Source organism: Achroia grisella, unplaced genomic scaffold (genome assembly GCF_030625045.1).
Source record: "Achroia grisella isolate CSIRO2021 unplaced genomic scaffold, CSIRO_AGI_Agris_v1 utg1920, whole genome shotgun sequence".
Classification (NCBI taxonomy): Eukaryota; Metazoa; Arthropoda; class Insecta; order Lepidoptera; family Pyralidae; genus Achroia; species Achroia grisella.
In genome coordinates this window covers 2591717-2613892 of record NW_026712695.1, presented here as the reverse complement: position 1 = coordinate 2613892, position 22176 = coordinate 2591717, and the positions used below count along the sequence as shown (strand labels likewise).

General features: G+C 30.6%; 1 protein-coding gene across 1 annotated transcript in view; it reads left to right on the top strand.

Moving 5' to 3' along the window:
* Positions 1–12202, top strand: part of LOC131841817 (glycine receptor subunit alpha-4) — a 78038-nt gene extending 65836 nt beyond the window's left edge. The window contains exons 4-17 of the mRNA XM_059190157.1: positions 1121–1209; positions 1823–1918; positions 2716–2780; positions 2932–3084; positions 3626–3776; positions 5599–5739; positions 6266–6340; positions 6900–7052; positions 7260–7412; positions 7906–8120; positions 9475–9525; positions 10375–10437; positions 10833–10943; positions 12056–12202. Of these exons, the coding sequence (XP_059046140.1) occupies positions 1121–1209; positions 1823–1918; positions 2716–2780; positions 2932–3084; positions 3626–3776; positions 5599–5739; positions 6266–6340; positions 6900–7052; positions 7260–7412; positions 7906–8120; positions 9475–9525; positions 10375–10437; positions 10833–10943; positions 12056–12202 (1663 nt within the window). The remainder of the gene's footprint in view (positions 1–1120; positions 1210–1822; positions 1919–2715; positions 2781–2931; positions 3085–3625; positions 3777–5598; positions 5740–6265; positions 6341–6899; positions 7053–7259; positions 7413–7905; positions 8121–9474; positions 9526–10374; positions 10438–10832; positions 10944–12055) is intronic.
* Positions 12203–22176: the final 9974 nt, after the last annotated feature.

The following is a 22176-nucleotide window of genomic DNA, read 5'->3' as shown; positions in this document are numbered from 1 at the left end:
TGTATGTTAGTATACTATTTTCCTTTTGTATATTGTTAATGTTATTTACGTTAAGTTATGGTATAACTTTAATATAACACCTAGGTATATTGAAACTTCATAATGTACACCTGAATAGATTTTGATAAGGACGCCTCCACTCACTTCAACTACAATTCCATGACATCCAACCAACTCGCTAACTGTTAATTGAAACAATTGTGTTTCTACGCATTATGTTTGTAGAAACTTCCAACTTGACTCCGACACAGCTAGATATGTAACCATGTACTTGAATATCCTACCAAAAATATACCCAGATACGAATATGTATCTAATAGTTTTGAAATATTGAATTTATTAAGATACAGCCTGTAAGGCCGAGACTTTTGACATCAAAATTTCAGACATGAGTAACTATCATAAGATTGCTAAAGTAAGGGCTTCCCAGAGAAAGGTGGTTACTGTGACATAGTAACATCTCGGACATAGTAACTACAAACAAGTAAAGTATTAATATTAGCTTCTCCTCACGATATAGTATGGGTATGCAATAAAATGGTTGATCAACATAAATGATGGCCTATCTCGAAAATTATAAGGTATATATAAATTGCGATAGTCTTCTTAAATGCGAGTATGTTAAAGATTCTGAAAGAATACTACTTCAATAATTTAAAAAAATGTTAATTTGTCGCAATATATATCATTTTTAAGTAATGTAGATGAAAATATGTTTTCCTCGCACTAACCCGAGAGATTAACTAGTAGTACTACAGAACATTACAGGGTCAATAAAAATTAATTCAATCTATGTAAGTACGTATTGTTTATACGTATGTACCGATGCTTTGTTCATTCTGTTGCCTTGTTGAGAAGCACTTGTCATGGCAAGGTACGAGTTATAAGGGCTAATCTAAAATCAATACCAGGTCTGCCATTCTGTTTCCACACGCTTAATTTGCTATGATATGCGACGTTGATAAATTGTTCCTAATGTCTACGGTTTTAGCTAATCGTTCTTACGCCTCTTTTGTCTTTCATAAATCTTATCCAAAATTACCGGCAAAAAAATATAAAATATCTGTAACAAAATTATTTATTGTTTCAACGCCCTTTACATTATGTTCTTTGTTTCTAGATTCGCAGCGGGAAAGTCGGACAAAGAGATATTGGACAACCTTTTGAAAAATTCCCGCTATGACAAAAGACTGCTTCCACCAGTAGATGGTAATTATAATATAATCAGTCATAAGTACTTACCACACAGCCATTACATCGTCATTATAAAGCTAAAATGTTCTGTGTTAAAAGAAAGCCAGTTGTGTTAAAAGACAACAACACATTTTTTATATTATTTTTTTTCTGCAAAAAAATAATCATCCAGTTATTATTCAGGATAAAACTACTTATAGAGCTAGGGAAACTAGGGTATATCGAACAATAATGATAGTACATAATTATAGAAAAAATAAATTTGTACAGGTATGTACAAAAGAAAACTAGAAATATTGTATGCAAAAAGTATTGTATTATTATATAAGATGCATTGCGTTGATAGTTGACTTGTTAAACGTAACATATAAATGTGGGCATAATTTTGAATATACGGACCCGAGCTAGTTTGAGAGAGTTATTACATTAACTCTACCGGTAATTGAATGTGACACTTCATTTATTTAAAGCTTACTTATGCAACTTCTGGAACGGCCACATTGAATAACAAAATATTATCTACATATATACTCATCTTCAATATTACAATATTAAGTTTTACAGAAACTTTTATATATGAAAAAATTAAGTACCTAATTTAAAATAAAAGACTGATATAATATTACAGATCCAGAATTCTGTTGTGGTCTAACATCGCCTAACGACTCTCTGGCTCAAAATAAGGTCGGATATTCTTCGCTCCGGCCTCGGTCGCACAATCGCGGTGCGTTGTGTTCATGTTTCTGAAAAGAGAAATCTCTAAGTTTCCCTGCATATATATGTAAAATGTAGTGTCTTCCATGTTATATTGCAACTAACTCTTTGCACGCAACTCCAAGTATTCAGGTTGGTTCCTTTATCACACGCAATTGTAGAAATTATTCCTACGCTTTAGTTTTACTTGCAAATTATGGTTCATGTATTTGTTTTTCATAAATATCACAAATGAATGCACCTCGCTTTATTGTGTTAATGTATAGAACTCCACAAAGTTTTACAACGTCAAGTTTTAGAATATAGAATTAATTACCTTTAAAATCTGATGTATCTATTAATATAAAAGAGTTTGGTATTATTTTTCTCATCTACATATGAGTATTATGTGATTTCATTCTTTCTTTTCATGCTTTATTACCTTCAATGATTTTCTCTTTTCACAAACATCAAACACAATTTAATTGTCCCTTGTCTTTTATAGAAGCGACTCTCGCATTTATTTTAATTACTTATATTGGATCTGTCAGTTTCTTAATTAAATTTTCAATTACGGTTACATTTTCTGGATTATCACTATATCTGCATAGACCGTAATTTCGCATTTTTGTGTGGCATAAAAATAAATTACAAGCAAAGTACAACAGAATTAACATCGGGTTTTTATTTATTATCAGTGTACTATTAGCACCTTTAGCTTAGGAAGCATGCGATGAATGTTATTGTGTTTATTACGTATATGTATTTGTAATAAGTATCTAGTTATATTAATTGCATTGTTGTTATTGTTGATGTATTAATTTCCAGGTGTCCTCACCGTAAATGTTAGCGTGCTACTTCTTAGTTTAGCATCTCCAGACGAATCTAGTCTTGTAAGTGTTTTGCATATTTAATAATTGTATTATTAATTAATTTGAATTGATGTAACAATAATAAATAATACATTAGTTGGATCTGTGTAAATACATAATGATTTGTTATGTAAGAAATAAGAGTGTATACTGATTTCTTTTATTATTTCAGAAATACGAAGTGGAGTTCTTGCTTCAACAACAGTGGTATGATCCACGACTACGGTATTCTAATCAGTCTCATTACGACTTCTTAAACGCCATCCATCACCACGAAGATATCTGGCTGCCTGACACATACTTCATTATGCATGGAGATTTCAAGGTCAGATTACCGTAATGTAATATTTAACGTAAGTTAAATAGACCTAACTTAATACTATTACGACCTTGGCCTGATTCTCTACAGTAAGAAGTATAGTTGTAAAATCGAATCACTGTTCATCAATGCCACCATGTTATAAATGACTAATTTCAGGCCCGCCCCCGTCTGCTTTTTTGAGATAAACATATCTTATCTCCATCCCCAAGATCTGTCTTCACAACAAATTTAATTAAAAGTTGTTCAGTCATTTAATCGTGAAACAGTATCAGACAAACAGACATACTTTCGCATTTACAATAATAATAGAGATAACAGAATCAATCGTTTTCAAATATTACATACAACGTATTATTACTTACATATTTTTAATCACATACTACACCTTTTATTATAAATTTCAATAAATAAATCTTATGTGTCCTTAAATTTGTAATGTAATGTATTTGAAATAGTTTGTAATGTATATTAGCTATGTTATCATGTTCTACAATAAATTATTTTATTATTTTTAATTATCATTATTTTATTTCCTCTCTTTCAGGACCCTATAATCCCGATGCACTTCGCGTTACGCATATACCGTAATGGCACCATCAATTACCTGATGCGGAGGCATCTCATACTTTCCTGCCAAGGAAGACTTAACATATTTCCTTTTGATGACCCATTGTGTTCATTTGCCTTAGAGAGTAGTAAGTATTTTACGTTTATATATACATAAATGATTAAGGGGGTCTTCCTATGTGACGGCCTGTTTTTTAGGGATATTTTAGGATTTTTTTTCTACGACCAGTAAATATTTAGAGCTTCAAGTTTTTTATCATTTATTAACACATATTTGGACAGTATAAATATAAAATTTCAGCTAAAAATATTCAGTCAAACTAGAGTTACAGCGCTCTGAACACCCCCGCCTCGAAAAAAAGAGCTCCCACTTCCTCCACGATTCCGGCTGATCGGCTTATCTGAAAAAAAAAAAAAAAAAACGGCGTTTTAATTTGTAGGCTTAAAAGCACGGAATGACCTATAATCAAATGAATATAAAAAAAATTGGATTTTTGATAGACATTTGAAATAAAAGTTGCAAATTAGGCGTTTTTTTTTTTTTTGTTTTTTGCTATAAAAAAATCGAAGTTTTGAAAATTTTCGATTGATAATAGTTCATTCCATGCGTTTACATATATTGAGTGTGCCCTGTAAATTTCAAGTAATTCGGTCCAGCCGTTTCTGAGATACAATGGAGGAAAGTTTGAAAAACACAGTTTTGAGAAAAACGCGTTTAAAGTTTCAAGTCCGTTAAAAACTATTAAAATATCAACTTACTCTCAATCGGCGATGCCTGGTCCATAGAGTATTCCTTCCTCTTCCTCGCGAAACTCTTTTAAAGCAGATTGTTCAGCTCTTGAGTCAATCCTGGCTTGTTTAACGACATCACTTACGCGCCGCTCAGAGCGTAAGATTCGCTTTTCATCCCGTTTCTCAACATACGCTTGGGCTTCACGACCAACAGGGCATCCCATAATCGACATAACTTTTAAAATACCTTGAAAACCTTCATTAAAGATAATAACTGCTAAGTAGCTAGCAATTTCAACAACTTTGGGACCAGAATGAAGATGTTTAGGAGCGAAAGTCCAAATCAAAGAATTCAAAGCCTAGGCCTCGGAAACTTGATCGCGAAATAGATACGTCACTTTTACAAGTTTTACATATAACTATTTCAGAGATTGCAGCAAATACAGAAACAAACTCCAAAATGCAATATGCGAAATTCGAAGCGATGGGAACATTCATGTTCATGTTATTTTTAAGTTTTTTGGCCGAAGCTGATGTAAATACCGTATCATTTTGGTGGGTAAAACGGTTTCCACTAAACTTTCTTTTTTTACTACGACCAGGATGAACATTTCCACTCGTACTTCCTTTCCGTCCACTCATTATGAAAAAAAATAATTTGTAGCTGTTGCTCTCTTCGAAGTTCAACCAAGACTAAAATAACTTCGGTAAAATATTATAACAATAGAAATTTCTGTTTAAGTCTGTTGAAACGTGTCTAAACTTGTATAAACAAATATATTAATAAAAGGGAGGCCAGGTATAAAGCCGACGGTACACAATAGGCCCGGTCTCTAACTGCCAACTCACCGCTCCGAACCGCTCTTTCTTTTACCTGCTGTATCTTTAAAACGACTTCGAATTTTCTAAAATCGCTTTACTACCGTATTCTAGACATGTTAAGGGAGCAATTTATGAAAAAAAAAAAAACGATTTTTTCAACCCATCACATAGGAAGACCCCCTTAAATAAGTTATTAATATTTTGTAGTATTCTGTGTAATCGAAACTTAATTCTAATTTATCATTAAAATCATTACATTTTTTTAATTTCTATTGGAATTATATAATATCTGTATATCATGTAATCTAGGAATTATGATAACAGTAATTTATTTTAAGAATTGTTAATAATTATTACTTATTATAAATACCATTTTCTCTACTTCTATCTTTTCAGTATCGTACGAACAATCTGCAATCACTTATGTATGGAAGAATGACGAGGATACCCTGCGCAAGTCTCCTTCATTGACTACATTGAACGCGTATCTCATACAGAATCAAACCATCCCCTGTCCTATCAAGGCTAGTTGGAGAGGTAACCCACACTATAATCAAATTTCACATAACATTTCAACGCTTAATATAACATTACATATTACAAAGAATCCTTTTTTTAATACCTTACCAAATTTAGTAGAATAGAGTCCTCAAATCCGTTTCTTTTTTTACAAGCACTACCCTATACTTTGCACAAGAAAGGATCAGAGATGTTTTAGTAATAGTACTGAAATTCTGATTAACTCTTTTCAGCTTGGTCTTGATTTACGTAAAAAGTTATTTTTCATGACTTTCTTTTTTATGTCATCGTCAAATCTTGTAGAAGCTTCAAGTATGTTATTTAAGTAAATAATATATATATTAACTGAGACAGATACAATTACATAAAGCATAGCTAGCGATTTCGCATGTTCATTAGTGACTTGTTCATATCGTATGTGTTTAGTGATACGTTTGAGAAATTAGTAGTAGATCTATAAAAACATTAACCACATACAATGTTTAACGTGTTAGTAAAGTTTGAAATTTAGAATGTAAGAATGTGTTAACATCTTTGCAAGCAGCTGATGGTATTTCACTTTATGAAGACGATGAAGAGCTGACATGTAATCTTTGCCAGAGACGCTTTGAGGAGCAAGGTACTTGACTTGCACCGGACAATGCACCGTTCTGTCCGGTATCGTCGTATTTGCCGTATATTTTCCGCTTATGTGTGAGTAAATGCGTAATTGTGTTATATACAAGTGATTGGTGTAAAGAAAGCCGTCAGAAAAGGTACAGCTCATAATTCGTAACACATTCACGGATCATTGTATGTTTTCCAGTTCATGTTTCCATCATTCGCATGCATGTAAAATATTAAGCACGTGTTTATTGAATATCTATACATAGTTTTGTTCTCCCCGTTATTTGTAAATCTTCATTGATGCTAGATTTACATTCGTAAGCATATGAACACAACACGCATTACTCATACATTCAGGATAGTAGTTTGTTTATTAGAAATTGCTAATACGAAATTTAAATTCATTAACTACAAGGCCTCTGAATGGAGTTATTTGGAATTTTATATCCACATTTTACCTACAACCTCCACTATTTTTCATTTTGGAACAAAATACAATGATTGATATCATCATAATTATTATATCACATTGTGTTGTGTTCACGTTTTATTTAACAATATTCACTTCACAGGAAACTACAGCTGCCTAAAAGTCGACCTAATATTTACTAGAGACAGAGCGTTCTACTTTACTACAGTATTTATCCCTGGAATTATTCTGGTGACTTCCTCATTCATCACCTTTTGGCTGGAATGGAACGCCGTGCCAGCCCGTTCCATGATAGGTAAAATAATTGGCTGGCGATTGGGAATGTTCTCGGTCTTGCATCCCATTTTTTACTCTCTGAATGTCGCTGAGGCTGCCAAATAATCACGCTATCTTATATAATTTTGCAGGTTTAGCTTACACATTGACAATGTACATAGATAGCCAATGGACGCGCACGTGAAACGTTTATCTATTATTTTTAGATATTGCTTGAAATTTTTAGGTAATTACAGCTGCCTGAAAGTGGATCTCATCTTCACGCGGGATAGATCATTTTACTTCACCACAGTTTTCATACCGGGCATCATTTTGGTGACATCATCTTTTATTACTTTTTGGCTGGAATGGAATGCAGTGCCTGCTAGAGTAATGATAGGTTGGTGTTTTATTTGCTTAAACATTAACTAAGTACCAAGTCCTAGTTCTAGTATTGACTGTAAGTACCAATTCGTTGAACTGTACCACAGTGTAGTCAATTTTATATAGGTACATTTTAACAATGAAAATTATGTATTAATTAGTTTTAATAAGAAAATAATGAATGACATTTTATAAAGAGCCCTTATTTTAGTTTTAGGTAGGTACTTACTTTTAGTTCAAACTGGGTAATACTAATAGTTAGACAGATATGTGCATTAGCTAATTATTCTGACCTGATTTAGAAACAGCATGACATATTTGCATTCTTTTGTTTTTTACTTAAAGTAGCTTATTTATTATCACTTTAGACACTTACTTTTTCTACTATATTATCAGCTTTTGATGTCATGAATATTTTTTAATTTATTTTTTATATTACAATTTATATTTTAGGTTTATTTCAAATTAACTTTCTCGTATTGTTAAATGTTACGAATATTTTGAAACAGGTGTAACAACAATGTTGAATTTTTTCACAACATCAAATGGTTTCCGTTCAACTTTACCGGTGGTCTCAAACTTGACCGCTATGAACGTTTGGGACGGCGTCTGCATGTGCTTCATCTACGCATCACTGCTGGAGTTCGTATGTGTCAATTACGTCGGTAGAAAGCGGCCTCTACACAACGTGGTCTATCGACCCGGAGAAAACCCTGTTACACAGGTAAATAACAATTCTATTCATTTTATCTTAATAATGTTTGTCTATATTTTCAAATACGTGTGATCGATGTTGTTTTCCTTAGCGCCGCATAGCAGCGGTCCCAAAGCACTGTTGTGATAATTCAAAATGGCATTTCTTCCTTGATAATCTAACATTTAGTCATTATACCTGTCTTTGAATATACCGATGAGTGTTTCACTTGTATCTATTTGACCCTGTACGTCCTTATTATTGTAGTATTAACATTTTTCATACCTGTAGCACAAAATCTATATTGATAACCTTAACAAACTACTCACAATTATAGTGCTGAAAATTATTTTTATTGTGTATTGTTTTGTATATACAAAGAGGCATTGAATTAATTATTATTTATGAGTAATCCACTGAAGCCTCTAACTTTACCAATACAGCACATATTTAGTTATTCGACGATAGTTCCTACACATAATAAATTCACGAAGGATCTATGAATGTTTATAATATTACAAGTTTTTTTTAATGTTACCTTCTATAAATTATTATTCACTACAGTACGTAAATTCTAGTGATAATATATAGTATTTACTCATGAAATGTCTATTAATATAAAAGCGACTCCAAGTTACTTATGTAGACCCAAATTCCTTCGTGTATTTACATATTTCTTACTCTTTGCAATGTTTTCATTAAATACAACAACAAGACATAGCTTACAATGTATATTAGTTTTGTACACAACTTTATTAGCAATGTCATGTTGTTAAATGTTTTTACTCGTACTATTATTATTATTATTATTAGCATGCTCTAAGTACCTATATTTAATTTATTGCATGTATTTTGAATTATATTTTTATATTTATCTATTTGATAGGCCAGAAATATACACTTTTATTCTTAGGCAATTTCACTATTTTCGAATCACCTAAAAATACCATGACTATTTTGTGTGGCCATATATTATCGTTTTTATAAATTTATTATATTTTACTTTCATCTATTGAACATGATAAATATCGTATCATATCTAAAATTAAAACCAGAAAACATTGCAAAGTTAGTGCTAGAATATCACTATTGGTAAATTTGTTAAACCTTTGAAAGTAAAAACTATTTACCACTACTATGCTTAAGTGAAATTATTGCACTCGGAAGTGACAGTGGCCATATAGGCTACATGTTCAAACACATTAACATTACTTAAAAGTTCAACTTCAAAGTCCATCCATATACATAATGTATCTCACCGTATGGTTAAAAAATATTTTACTGTACCAAAACTCGGCCATAACAATTTAGTCTACGTTCACAAATGCACAACGTCAGACCATCTATCACGAGTGAACAAATTGTGTGTGTGATGTGTTCACAGCGTCTGCCCGCTGTCCTGAGCAGAATTGGCATTATACTGGCCAGCCCCTTGGTAAGAACCTTCGCCACAAATACTGGCACTTTCCAAACATTTCGCTGTTATATTTCTTTACACTAACCGAAAAGTTTCTAAAAGGCTTTATATTAATAGCACCACAAAATAGTATGCAATGGACGCAACAAAATTATATCATGACACAAAGCTGTTTAGAGTCACATTTTACAATGCCTTTGAGAAACTAATGTAAAGTATATGTTGCACTCTCATAAAAATTATATTAATAAACTATTAAAATATATGTTACAGTAGAAAAAGTAGTTTTAGGAATTACATACTGCGAATTAGAAAGGAATATGACAGACGATAATGACATTAAGACGAGAGCACGAATCTGTCTGATACCTAATACTCGTACCATAAGAGCATGTATTTCTTCTAAGCTTATTTTATACTTAATTGCTCTGTTACAATAAATTTAAAGGTAATCGCTTCATTCAATAAAACATTTTTATTATGATATAACAACCCTCTTTATCTTAGTAGGACCTATACTTTACACGCATATTCTAAAGCACCAATTTAATCATCCGCATGGTATATTTGTAGATCATATACTTCTGATATTTTCAGAAGTCATTAGAAATGTATTGAGGCAAAAGTAACTAAAATATGAAAACAATTCATTTTACAATAAAATATTTAAAAATAACATTAGACAATATGAAGACTTTGAGGCTTTAAATTTACAAAAAAACAAGACTGCAGCTTTTGCGCATATAGAAACAGAACATAAAGTTACATTACATTAACATTAATTTTAGAATGTTCTATCAAGTTTAATGTTAATTTAATGTATCTTGTCATGCTTCAGCTAAAGTAAGTTGTTGTCAATTTACGTAGGAGGCGATGGCATTCCTCCATTGGGCAAAGTCAGAGACGCCCCAACCGGAGCCAAGTGGTGCTGTAAGTGATGACAATGAAACGTCCAAACAAACCATTTGCCCGCATCCTCATCTTTGACCTGATATCACGAAAACTAACGCATTATTTTATTTAACGCTGCTTTGGATTGCTACAGCCTGTAAGTATGCTCGAAAAACACTGTTTAAAGATATATGAACCTAATTAGAAACTGTTCACTATCATATCAGATAAATTTCTAAATACATTAATAACATTATGAACTATTAATAAAATACCAGATTTCATTTGTCGTCTATTATAGTACCTACATTTAGTCTGCAAACCATTGTCTCCTTTGAGCTCTGCATCAACCTCCTTACATCGTAGATCTTTTGTAGTGTAGTTATTTTAGGGGAATGGTAAGTTTTTAGACGAACCAGGTATAATTATTGCAGGGTGATAAAAAACGGGACTCGACAGGCGCTGCGGACTTAGTCACGTGTACAGCGTGTACTGGTGCGCCTGGTCCATGTACGCATACAACCAATAATGGAGGCGTGTCAGAGGTAAGCAGTAACGCATTGTGCTGTTGCTTTCAGAAGAGGTGGAACCTATCATGTAGCTATATCACTTTTTTAAAACATGTAAGATATGATCTATGAAATTGTTCCATTCCAAAAATAATAATAATAATCTCAGGATAATTTACACAGCGCCATCTAGACCCAAATTAAGCTACCTAAAGCTTGTGTTATGGGTACTAGACAACTGATACAAATACATAGATTTTTTCGTAAATACATAAATATTATATATAGAAAACACCCAGACCGATACTAACTATTATATCTACTCATGAATACAAATATTTGTGCCGTGCGAGGAATCGAACCCGCGACCATTGGAAGTAAGGCGGTGTGCTAAACCGCTAGACCACCAAGGCCGTCAAAACGTGACGTGTAATATAAGAAAATTGGTGATTCTCGTACTTTTGATAATTAAATCGTTATGATAATATTCTAATTTTGCAATTGTAATAAATTTATTGCAAGAAACGAACCGACTTGTTCTATCCTTGTCTTTATTCAATCCTAGTATAAACTTAACTTATATAGTCACGTTTTACAGTTTAGTAGACTTTGTGCTTTGTTGTTTGTATTTAATATTGTTAAACAGTAAACAAAAGTTTACTGATTCCATTAAAAACTACATTTATATAGTTACCTAATATTAAAGAAAAACTGAATCTTATAACGTTTTGTTTTTTTTTTTGCTTAGATGTGTGAAGATTAACTTGTATTTCTGCCTATATTATGTCATGCAGTCATTTATACACTGCTCCCTCTCTGTCTCTTCGGGTAAACTGACCCGTGATCGTAACAGTTACTGCCGCAATATAACGAATTTAAAAATTGAAGTACAACTTGTAAAATACATCTTTTCTTAAATATTATTAAAAATATGTGTATACACAACATTCGCAGCCTAAAATTGTATGTCAGTAAATACCGACATTCATTCATCTCATATTTCGATTTATTTTCTAATTTAGCTATTGAAAGTAATAAGTTGAACAGTTTTTTTCGATAAAATGCACACTCATTCGCTTATGATACTAATTATGTTCTCATGATTGGCTTACAGTGTCATCATTCATTAGCGAAATAATTTCTTTCAGCCATGTTTCGTCCAGGTTCGCAAAAAAGAACCCCCGCACCCGATCCGAGTGGCGAAGACAATCGACGTGATAGCTCGCATCACCTTTCCTACTGCCTACGCTGTCTTTCTCATCTTCTTCTTCATCCACTACAAGGCGTTCTCTTAATGCTGCCTCTACTTTTTAATAGATTGTATTGGCCGCTTACGTAAAGGAACAATCGTATCTTTTGCAGCTCATATCTTATTACGTCACAATATGGACGAAATTGAGCCATTTACTCTACGTTCTTGCTGAATGTAAACAATCGTTTCGATTTGTGGTTATACTCATAACAGTGATTGTATTCAAGATTATAATGTAAGGGACATAACAACCCGAGTACTGTCATTGCTGTTTTCAATCGTTAATGCGCGCCGATGATTAGATTCGAAAGAGATGATGATTTTTTACGGGTTTTGAAATAGTTTTCTATAAAAAGTTCATATATGTGACTGTTTGTATTATACCTATGAAGTAAGAATACTTGAAACTTATGATAGGATAAAGAGGGATCAAAACATATTGTGTATGAAAAATTCTTATAGCAATGTTAATCGGATTCTTGTGTAGGTAGGCAATGATCTAAGTGAGATCTGAATGATAGATTCAAGTTGGAAGTCAATAAGATATTCGACACCCAAAGAAATCTATTTCAAACCTAAAGACGGTCCAGTCGTATGTATAACTATTTATTGTTTAAGTTTAATATTTTTAAGATAGCAAAAGACATTATAGGTTTTATATTTACAACTACTCATTATTATAACCTCACCATAGCTGAACTAGGTTATTAATATACTTATACTTAACCACATATGTTGTGATAATATCATAATACTTAAATTTGCTTTAAAGTTAAAACGTGTAATTAGATATGCATCACTATATGAATTGGTAGTCGATTTCATATAATTTGTTACGAATATAAAATCTTTATCAGTGCTTACACTACAAATAATAGTATTTGATATCATTTGAATTTCACTTATTTGATGTAGAGGTAGTTTTTAAGTCATCAGCCTGAGTTCCTTTCTCTACTTATTTCAGCCGCCAAGCAGCTTGCTTAGCAATCTGCATATAGGTTGAAGGGTTACTGTATTTCTATGCATATATAAGGCTGCGAAATCGTAGGATAATAGGTATATCATATTAGTCCTCAAGAATAGTAAACGCATGAGATGTATTGTGTCACATGATAACTTGGTGTCATAGTACTGTTCATATATATAAGCCACGGTTCCCACTTAACGCCACTTACCTAGTATCCGTTTTTTTTTTAATTAATGTACCCAATCTTCACATGTAATAAACTAGTAACCTTTCTGTGTTAACGTTTCACGTAAAAACTTCTGAAGCAATTAGGATGATAGTTTCTTATTAATAAACAAATCGACTCTTAAATTATTACAATACGCCTTCAACTTATTATTTAGTTATTTTTTTAATAGTAAAAAAAAATGTATGTAGACTATTTTAATTCTTCAATGTAATTTATTATTTTGTTTTCATATGTTTGCTATGTATAAACGATCATATACAACTAAAACTTATTATATGAAATCGCGCTTTGGCTAGGTATAGTGTTTAGTGAATTTATGGGTACGTACCTACATTTATTACGTTAAAATTATAATTAGACGTAGATGCGTAGATAAAGCTCAAGTTGATATTATATTATTATTGTAAAATATTTTATATAAACACGTAATTTTTTTTGTGACCTATGTGATTACGTAGATTATGTGTACCTAATTATTATGTTGATGTTAAACCATGAAATGCCTTTTACATGTCAAATAATTATTTTTTGCCTGATATAACTTTCTTAGTCGTAATTCAGAAATTGATGTATGTGATTCCAGCTGTAAATAATGTTAAAATTGTATCACACCTGCCGATACGTAAGGTATAATGTATTATTATCTTTCATACATGTCAAAATTGTATGAAAACATTATTGTGGTGTAACCTAACTAAGAACCTATCGTGAATATTGTGCTGTGAGACCATACCGTCACCTTTTTCGCGTAAGTAGAATGCCTTAGCCTTCAGCAGTTGTTATAATTAACTTATAATTAACTCTTATAACTACTTAATAAAATGTATAGGCCTCAATGATACAAGTCCACTATGAAATATATAATAAACACTCAATTTCAAGGTATATAATATGTGGACGAGGAACTAATAGTAAACACAATTAATATTGTTTTCAATTACAAATGTTCAATTTCATTATACACCATCAATAATTGCCTTTTGCTTATTATAAAAGCGGACCAACGAGTCAACTGTTTTGAATGAAACTTTTATATATAAAGTGTATTAAATAAATACATTTTAAGGTAATGCGTTTTGGCTGTGCTTTGAAACCAATTATAAATTTATATATTATTGTATATATACATATGTATGTAATTTAAGTACGCTCGATCAAACGTGCTTGAGAGGTTCCGAAATATCTGATTATATCGATTATTTACAGATACTCGTAACCATGACCATAATTATCAGTCATATTATTGTTTACTTGTTATTGTTACATATTTCACTCACAATACGTATATTGGTACCTAAGTAATGCTTGCATTTGACAATAATATAGGGGTAGGGGAGCGGGGGGCACATTGTTACAATTTTTAGATAAATGTTAATATGACAAAAGCTATGAAACAAATTATACATTGGATTACTTGCAAAGTTAGTATGTCTATTTAGCTATTAAAATAAGACTGAAAATTTATTAAAATGTATGTAATTTTTTCACGATGGGAAATTTAACTAAACAAGTCGATTGTAACATCTTACCCCCCAATTGGGGCTAGTTGTTACATCATCGGGGCACGATGTTACGGTAGATAAATAAACACAATCATTAATTATACATATTTTTTTATTATTATTTTAAAACATTATAAACAATAAACATCATTTTAAACAGTCTTGCAATATTTAAAACCAGGAAACCAGTCCTGCCCAGCCATATTATTTTTATACGAACTGGGGGGAATATTTTTTAAATCGAGTTTTATAGAAATAGAAATAGAAATAATCTTTATTCAAATAAACTCATTACAAGCACTTTTGAATAGTCATATTTTGATTCTACCACTCATTCGGAATGCAGATTCATCACAAGAAGAATGAGCAACAAACTTGTGTGTTGCTCTTTTTAATAGATGTTTTTTTTATATAAATAATTACAGTATAACACGCACTCATTATTAGTGTAATTAGATAATATTGTCAGTGCTATGGATTTGAAGTTTTTCTATAAAAACATTATTATCATTAACGAATTCTTCAACTTTATAGTAAGCTTAAGCGTAGTTGTTACATGTAACAACTTACCCCAAAAAATTGTAACTACTTGCCCCATGATACGTTTTTTAATATAAATTGAAGTCATCATTAATGTATATCAATATCAGAATAAAATAATATTGCAATTTCAAGGTAGATATGTAATGAACGTTAAAGGTTTAAAACTTGGTTTACTTACTTGGTTGAAATCGAGACACATGCACACAACCTAGCTCCTTGGCGCTTGGCGGGTCATTGATAGTTTTTATCTAGTGCACGACGTTATAAGAACACAAATGAGTCAAATTATATCCATCAAAGAGTTTAAAATCCCGGTAAAAACGCGTGTAACTTCCTACCCCTGTAACAACGAGCCCCCCGCTCCCCTATTATCTTATTTATTTACTATGATTTCAAAGGATATTCCATAATGAATATTATTACTTTGTATTATTGGGTAATTGATTTTTATTTATATTGCAATATAAAGAAAATTAAAGTGGTAAGGAAAGTTTACAAGACCATGATCTGGTCATGGATAAAAGGTTACTGTATACAACTGAAATGAACTAAACTATCATGCGCAAGAACGTAGTCAATATTTTAAAGAAACTGTTGCATAAATATGTATGTTATATGGTTAGAGAAAGACCTGAAAAGACATGTATGGGCAGTAGAAAGATGATATGGCCGGAAAGGGAGTGAATAAATAGAAAGGAGACAAATGGAAAACAAAAACATTTTACACGAACTCCAAATGATACGTTACTAAGCAGAAAATTTTTGTCCATATCGATACGTAGACTATATTTAAAAAAAAATTCAGCATTAATTTTAAAGAATAAATAAATTACAGTAGTTCTTAACAATGTAAAGAAAGAAATATGTTTCTACTACTGTTAAATACTGTAATAAGTACACTCATGTTTACACTTTATTGTTATATATACCTATGTATTTACCAAACGCGTTCAATCAATTAATTAAAGACACTCGTGGTGACCCAATACAAGATAATACCGTAACTATTGTAATTGATGTAAAAATTACCTAGGTACCTATGCGTTTGATCTCTTGTATATAACTAATCAAGTTATAATGCGTATTATTTATAGTTAACTTTCATTACGTTAACATTCTTTAAAGTTTATTATAACTTTACCTATGGACCCTGTTACGACTACAAATTTGTCAAAATTTTTTGGAAAGACACAAAGTGATACTATTTTAAATTCGCAGTGTTTTATACAATTTTAATTATAAGATAAAAATAACATATCATTCGCTTTATGAAATACATGTATCTATTAAAATTTTATGCTAATTACCTGTTAACCAAAGCTATATATTCTATGCTGCCTTTATCTTTATACGACATTTGTTATTATATTAGATTATTTTATCAAACGTAATTGAAGCCTTTTTAAATATTTATGAGCGTGATAAGTATACTAAAAAAGTAATGTCAACATTACCTTAAATCTAGATTCGCTATAATGCGTATCAACTTACAACACATCAATATAAAATACATACCTGCCTACTTTAGTTTTTAAACTTTAAAAATATCTAAATTGTCACTATGACGTCCAAATCAATAGCACGTCAAGACAAGACAGTTATACTTATAACTAATAGGTATATATATTCTTCTCCGATAATATTTTTATTAGGGATAATAAAATAAGGAGATGTAGATAATATAGTTATTAAACACGTCATGACGCAATATGCAAGAAAGTAGTATAACCTGTTGCTAATTTGTATACCTAATTTTAAAAAAAAGTTACTATATTCCGAATCATACTTAGGGTTATAATATATATATATATATATAAAGATAAATAATCATAATGTATTCTACTTTGTTTTATCTGATTATGAAAAATTATCATATTCTAGACTAAACTACACAGTTCATCCAATTTTTAATTATACATTGCTTAAAATCCAGTACCTCTTTTTAATAGTCGCCATGATTGATTTTAGTTTAAAAGAGCACATGTAGATACCGATTGATTACACAAATACCTAATATACCTATAAAACTAGTAGATATTTATGTATTGACTGAATTAAATTGTACATATATAGCTACCTACTAAACCTTCATTATATTTTGCGTGGGTGTGTGTTTAATTTATTTATTTTTATCATAGAATATAGATATATGTACAGGCACTCTATATCTGAACAACAATTATCTTATTAAATTTTATTCCTGCAATAATGGAGGAAGCCACTACCACGACTATATGTACTTTTATGTCAATATCCTATTATCATTATCTCCAGAAACGAGATGAAATACTTATCAAGGAGGTGTGAACTATCTCAATATTTTTGCGAATATAAATTTCTGGACAATCTTCGTAAATCTTTCACTAACTCGTGGCATTCCTTCCACTTTGTAGATTTTTTTAAATAAAAATATTGTGTCTATACAGAGCATAACATATCTTTTCCGCAAGTTCACATAAAATAATGCTCCAAAATGAGAGAGTAGGCTCTATAAGTCGCTTAATTTAAGGAATATTTTATAAGTACCTATAAAATTCTTAGAGAACTGTACCATAGATATGCTGTACCATAAAAACAATAATACAAGTAGAGCTACAATTTTTGCAAAATATTTGCAATTTTTTTTTTGCTTTATATTATAGGATAAGTAGAATAATAAACGATAACGTTTATTATAACGATAAGTAGAATAATAAACGATAATTTATAAAAATTGTTTTGTATTTATAAGTTTAAGTTTGCTCTACCTAAAAAGTTGTTATATATTATATCATTCGTCAGTAAATTGTGACGCGGCAGCTACATTGATATTCGTAGCACTTTCTACGAAACAAAATTATGAAGTATACTATACATATGTATATACTGTAACCTATGTGCAGTTATACTATTAGTTGATTTTAACTTTATACTATAGATACGGGTCTAAGAAATCAATTAATTTTGCGAACACATCCGATGTAAAATAAAGTTATTGTTATTCTATAGCTGTAAAGCGTTTAAAGTTACCTACTTAGAAAGCAGTGTCTACTGTAGAATATACTAATTAATAATAAGTAATTAAGTGTTTTATTATAATATTATGACGATAGAATGCACGAAAAGACATTAGTGAGATTAATAAACAGTAAACCCTTTCTGTCACTGACAAGAAACGGATGAATATATTTTCCTCTATTATTTTTTATTATCCCTGCATGTACTAAGAGCATTTACTACTGAAGTGCACGAACATCTGTATTATTTGACATGTATATTATATCTAAACGCTTCATATTTCACTATCAAAACCATACTTATTTAATGAAAAGATTATTACATAATTCATGGTCTATTTAATTTTAAGTTGGTATTCAGATATTGTGTGGTTAGTATTCCGTAGTGAATGCTCTTAAACATGACATTGTTAATGCATTTCAACGGACGCCATTCATTTAGACGGAATTTCTTTTTCATTCATTCATTTTTATTACGTGCAGTATACACATATAGTATACATTAAGATGAGTATTTAGTTTTATAATCGTCGAAAATATATCCTTTATGTAAACTTGTTTACCACGGCTCTTGTTCTGTAAGACGTGTAGAATATTTCTTTATATATATAATATTTATTTTTTATTTACGTAATAACAAAAGTATGTATGTGCCTTGATAAATCAGTTAGTCTGGACAGACCTTATGATAGAGATTAATCTACCTGCTAATATGGTTATCTATGTGGACGGCGTCCATTTGAATGTATAGTTAATGCCAAGTTTTAGCTAAATAGCATATATAATAAGTGTCTATACATATTCTATGTAGAATTTGTAACCAGATTGTTCTAAGAACTATCCTTATATACGTAGGTATTCTCTAACTAAAGCTACGGCTACGACACATAGGTTAACGATTAATAATGAATATAAACAAGGACACCATAATTATATCCTTTTGTTTATTTGACAATTTTAATGTGTTTTGATCCTCAAGATATATAACTAGAAATAAACGTGGTAATTACCTAAATTCATACTTGTGTTATGCCCCAATTTGATTGATTTTTCCCCGTAGAATGCTTAAAGAATCACTAAAATATTTGTACCTACATCAAACCGATAGACCGACCGATATACAGAACAGAGACTATGAGTAGAGAGTATTACCTACTTATATAAATAATTATTTAATTATAAATTAGTTTTAAGAAGTTTTTCTTAATTGGAGAAACTATATAGTTCATCCGCCTGCGCTAAAACTTTACGCTGGCAAAGCTTTAAAACGAATATTACATTCAAGAGTATCTTATTAATACCTTGATTAAATACGACGACTGCTGATATATATTTAGGAAAATTAAATAATCTGTATACAGTGTTTTGTAATATTATGGTTTAAATAGTACAAGGAGAAACCTAGTTCTATCTAAATTAGAACTACGAAATTATACGTTATATTCCCACTTTACAGCGTCAAAAATTATTGTCCCGAAAATTTTCAACGGCGTTGTCTTAGCAAAGGTTTATATCAGCTACTTAAAACAAAACCCCTTCTTAAACGGCTTCATTCTATATACAATAATCTATTGGTTTGTATCACTCGTGTACTAACATTTTTGTATGAATTATTTTGAATGTTGAACACTAACACAAATGTAAACTGTCTATATCAGTAGTGGTGGTACTTACATAATCCAAATACCTACATAGTGAAAATAATAAATTAATCATTGGCGATGACAACTATACTATTATCATAATACTTTAACGGATAATCCCATCTCATTTTATCTTTAGAATATATTGTCACCAAATTGCCAATTATATTTTAAAACTGCAACACCGCAATGTCTGGGTTTCAGCGGACCACAGACAAAACGACGGTTAACTTGAGATTTAAAATTAGCTAACGATCGCATACCCAATAAATAAATAACTAACTAGGAATCTCCTATTTTAATTACACAACCAAGATCCTCATCTCACTAAACGCCGTAAACAATAAAGTACATATATTTACAGTACAATCTGTCATTTTCGGTTGAGTTCTAATATCATTATAACGTGGTTTCTTTCTTTACCTATTAAAATCACGGCTGTCCTAAATACTTTAAGGAGAATATTGTAATGCTGATATTAATAGTGTTAATAAAATATATTTACTTATAACTACAAGTGTTAGCTAGAATTAAAATAGCTTATTTTAATTATATCTTTTATAAAGCAATTAAGTAGGTCATAAAATAATTATCTATGTACTTACATGTATGTATTAATTGTATTATTTTTTAATAAACTCCGTCATATTATACATATATTAACTATTAACTATTGTTAGGAAAACACATTGTCGTAGTGAGTACCTACCTATTTATGCTAGAGATAAAATACCAAATGTCGTGTATCGAAATTATTTTAATCGTGCAAATCAGATTATAAAATTATTTACCTAAGTACAATACTGTTTGTTAAATATAATTATAAATAAAATGTATGTAAGTAAATATATATAAAAGTGGCTAGTTTTCGCACAGAGGAGCGCCTCGCGCACTGTAATCACCAAGTTCGGAATGCTGACTCTAGAATTATAATATTATAATTCAATTAATCGCAACATTAATATTTTGTACTTAGTTAAATTTACATAGTTAATTATCATAACGAACACCCACACGCATCGCCTTTGTATATAAAAAGAGTCTGCGATGACCGCCCGTTCATGTTTATATTGTGGCATTGTAAATAATTTTATTATAAAATCTATTAATTACAATTTTCATCAAATTAAACACAAATTCGACTTATTTTATGTTTTATTTAATAACCCTACTAATACCTTCTATAACATGGAAATATTAGGAAAACATTGATTTGAACTCAAATAATTTGGACAATAATTATTGCAAAATTTATAATGCCTACTGAATGTGAAAAATTAGTATATTGAGACTGCAGGCGAAATAAGCGATAGATTTGAATCATTTTGATACAGAGTATGGTAGTGTCTGTCATTAGTTATAGATATATATCATAGAGTAATCACTTCACCATAGTAGCGGTTTTCTGAAAAGATTGTTTGTAAAAGTTGGGTATTAATTATAAAAATATTACTATAGGTATATACATTAGCAAGTATTTTAACGCAGGAGATAGAATATAAATGAATTTCATTTAATTTCATTTCTTTCAAGTCAAGTTGCTTAGTGAGATTCGAAAAGCTTATGGCTTAAGTTCTTTCTTGTTTATGCAACTCTAATCTTGTAAAACACGCAATAGACATTTAGCTGCTGTCTATTCTAAGTGAGTAGACTGTGACAGCAGTACAGTACTAAATGGACGCAACAGTAAATAATCTCAAAAAAATATTTCAAAATTTTAAATAAGTATATTCTTAGCAAGTATATGGGCAGCGTCGAGAGATAGAACTGTCTGTCAGACTCTCTGTCTGTCAGTCTGTCGGGTGCAGGAATTCAGAGAAATCAGCAATTATTTTTTACTTTACTCTGGCTGTATTATTTAAAACTAAAACCTTGCCAAATTCCAATCTGACAGTATTAATAATTTCCATTTCTCCTAGAACCCTAAAAACTATTTACTAGTACTATTAGTAGTTTTTACGCAAGAACTACTGAACTGATTTTGATGAAACTTTACAGTAATATAGCTTACATCTATATATATAAATTTTAATATATAGTATAGCCTATATGTTATATATATATATATATATATATATATATATATAATATTATATATTAAAATTTAATGCGGGTGAAACCGCGGACACAGCTAGTA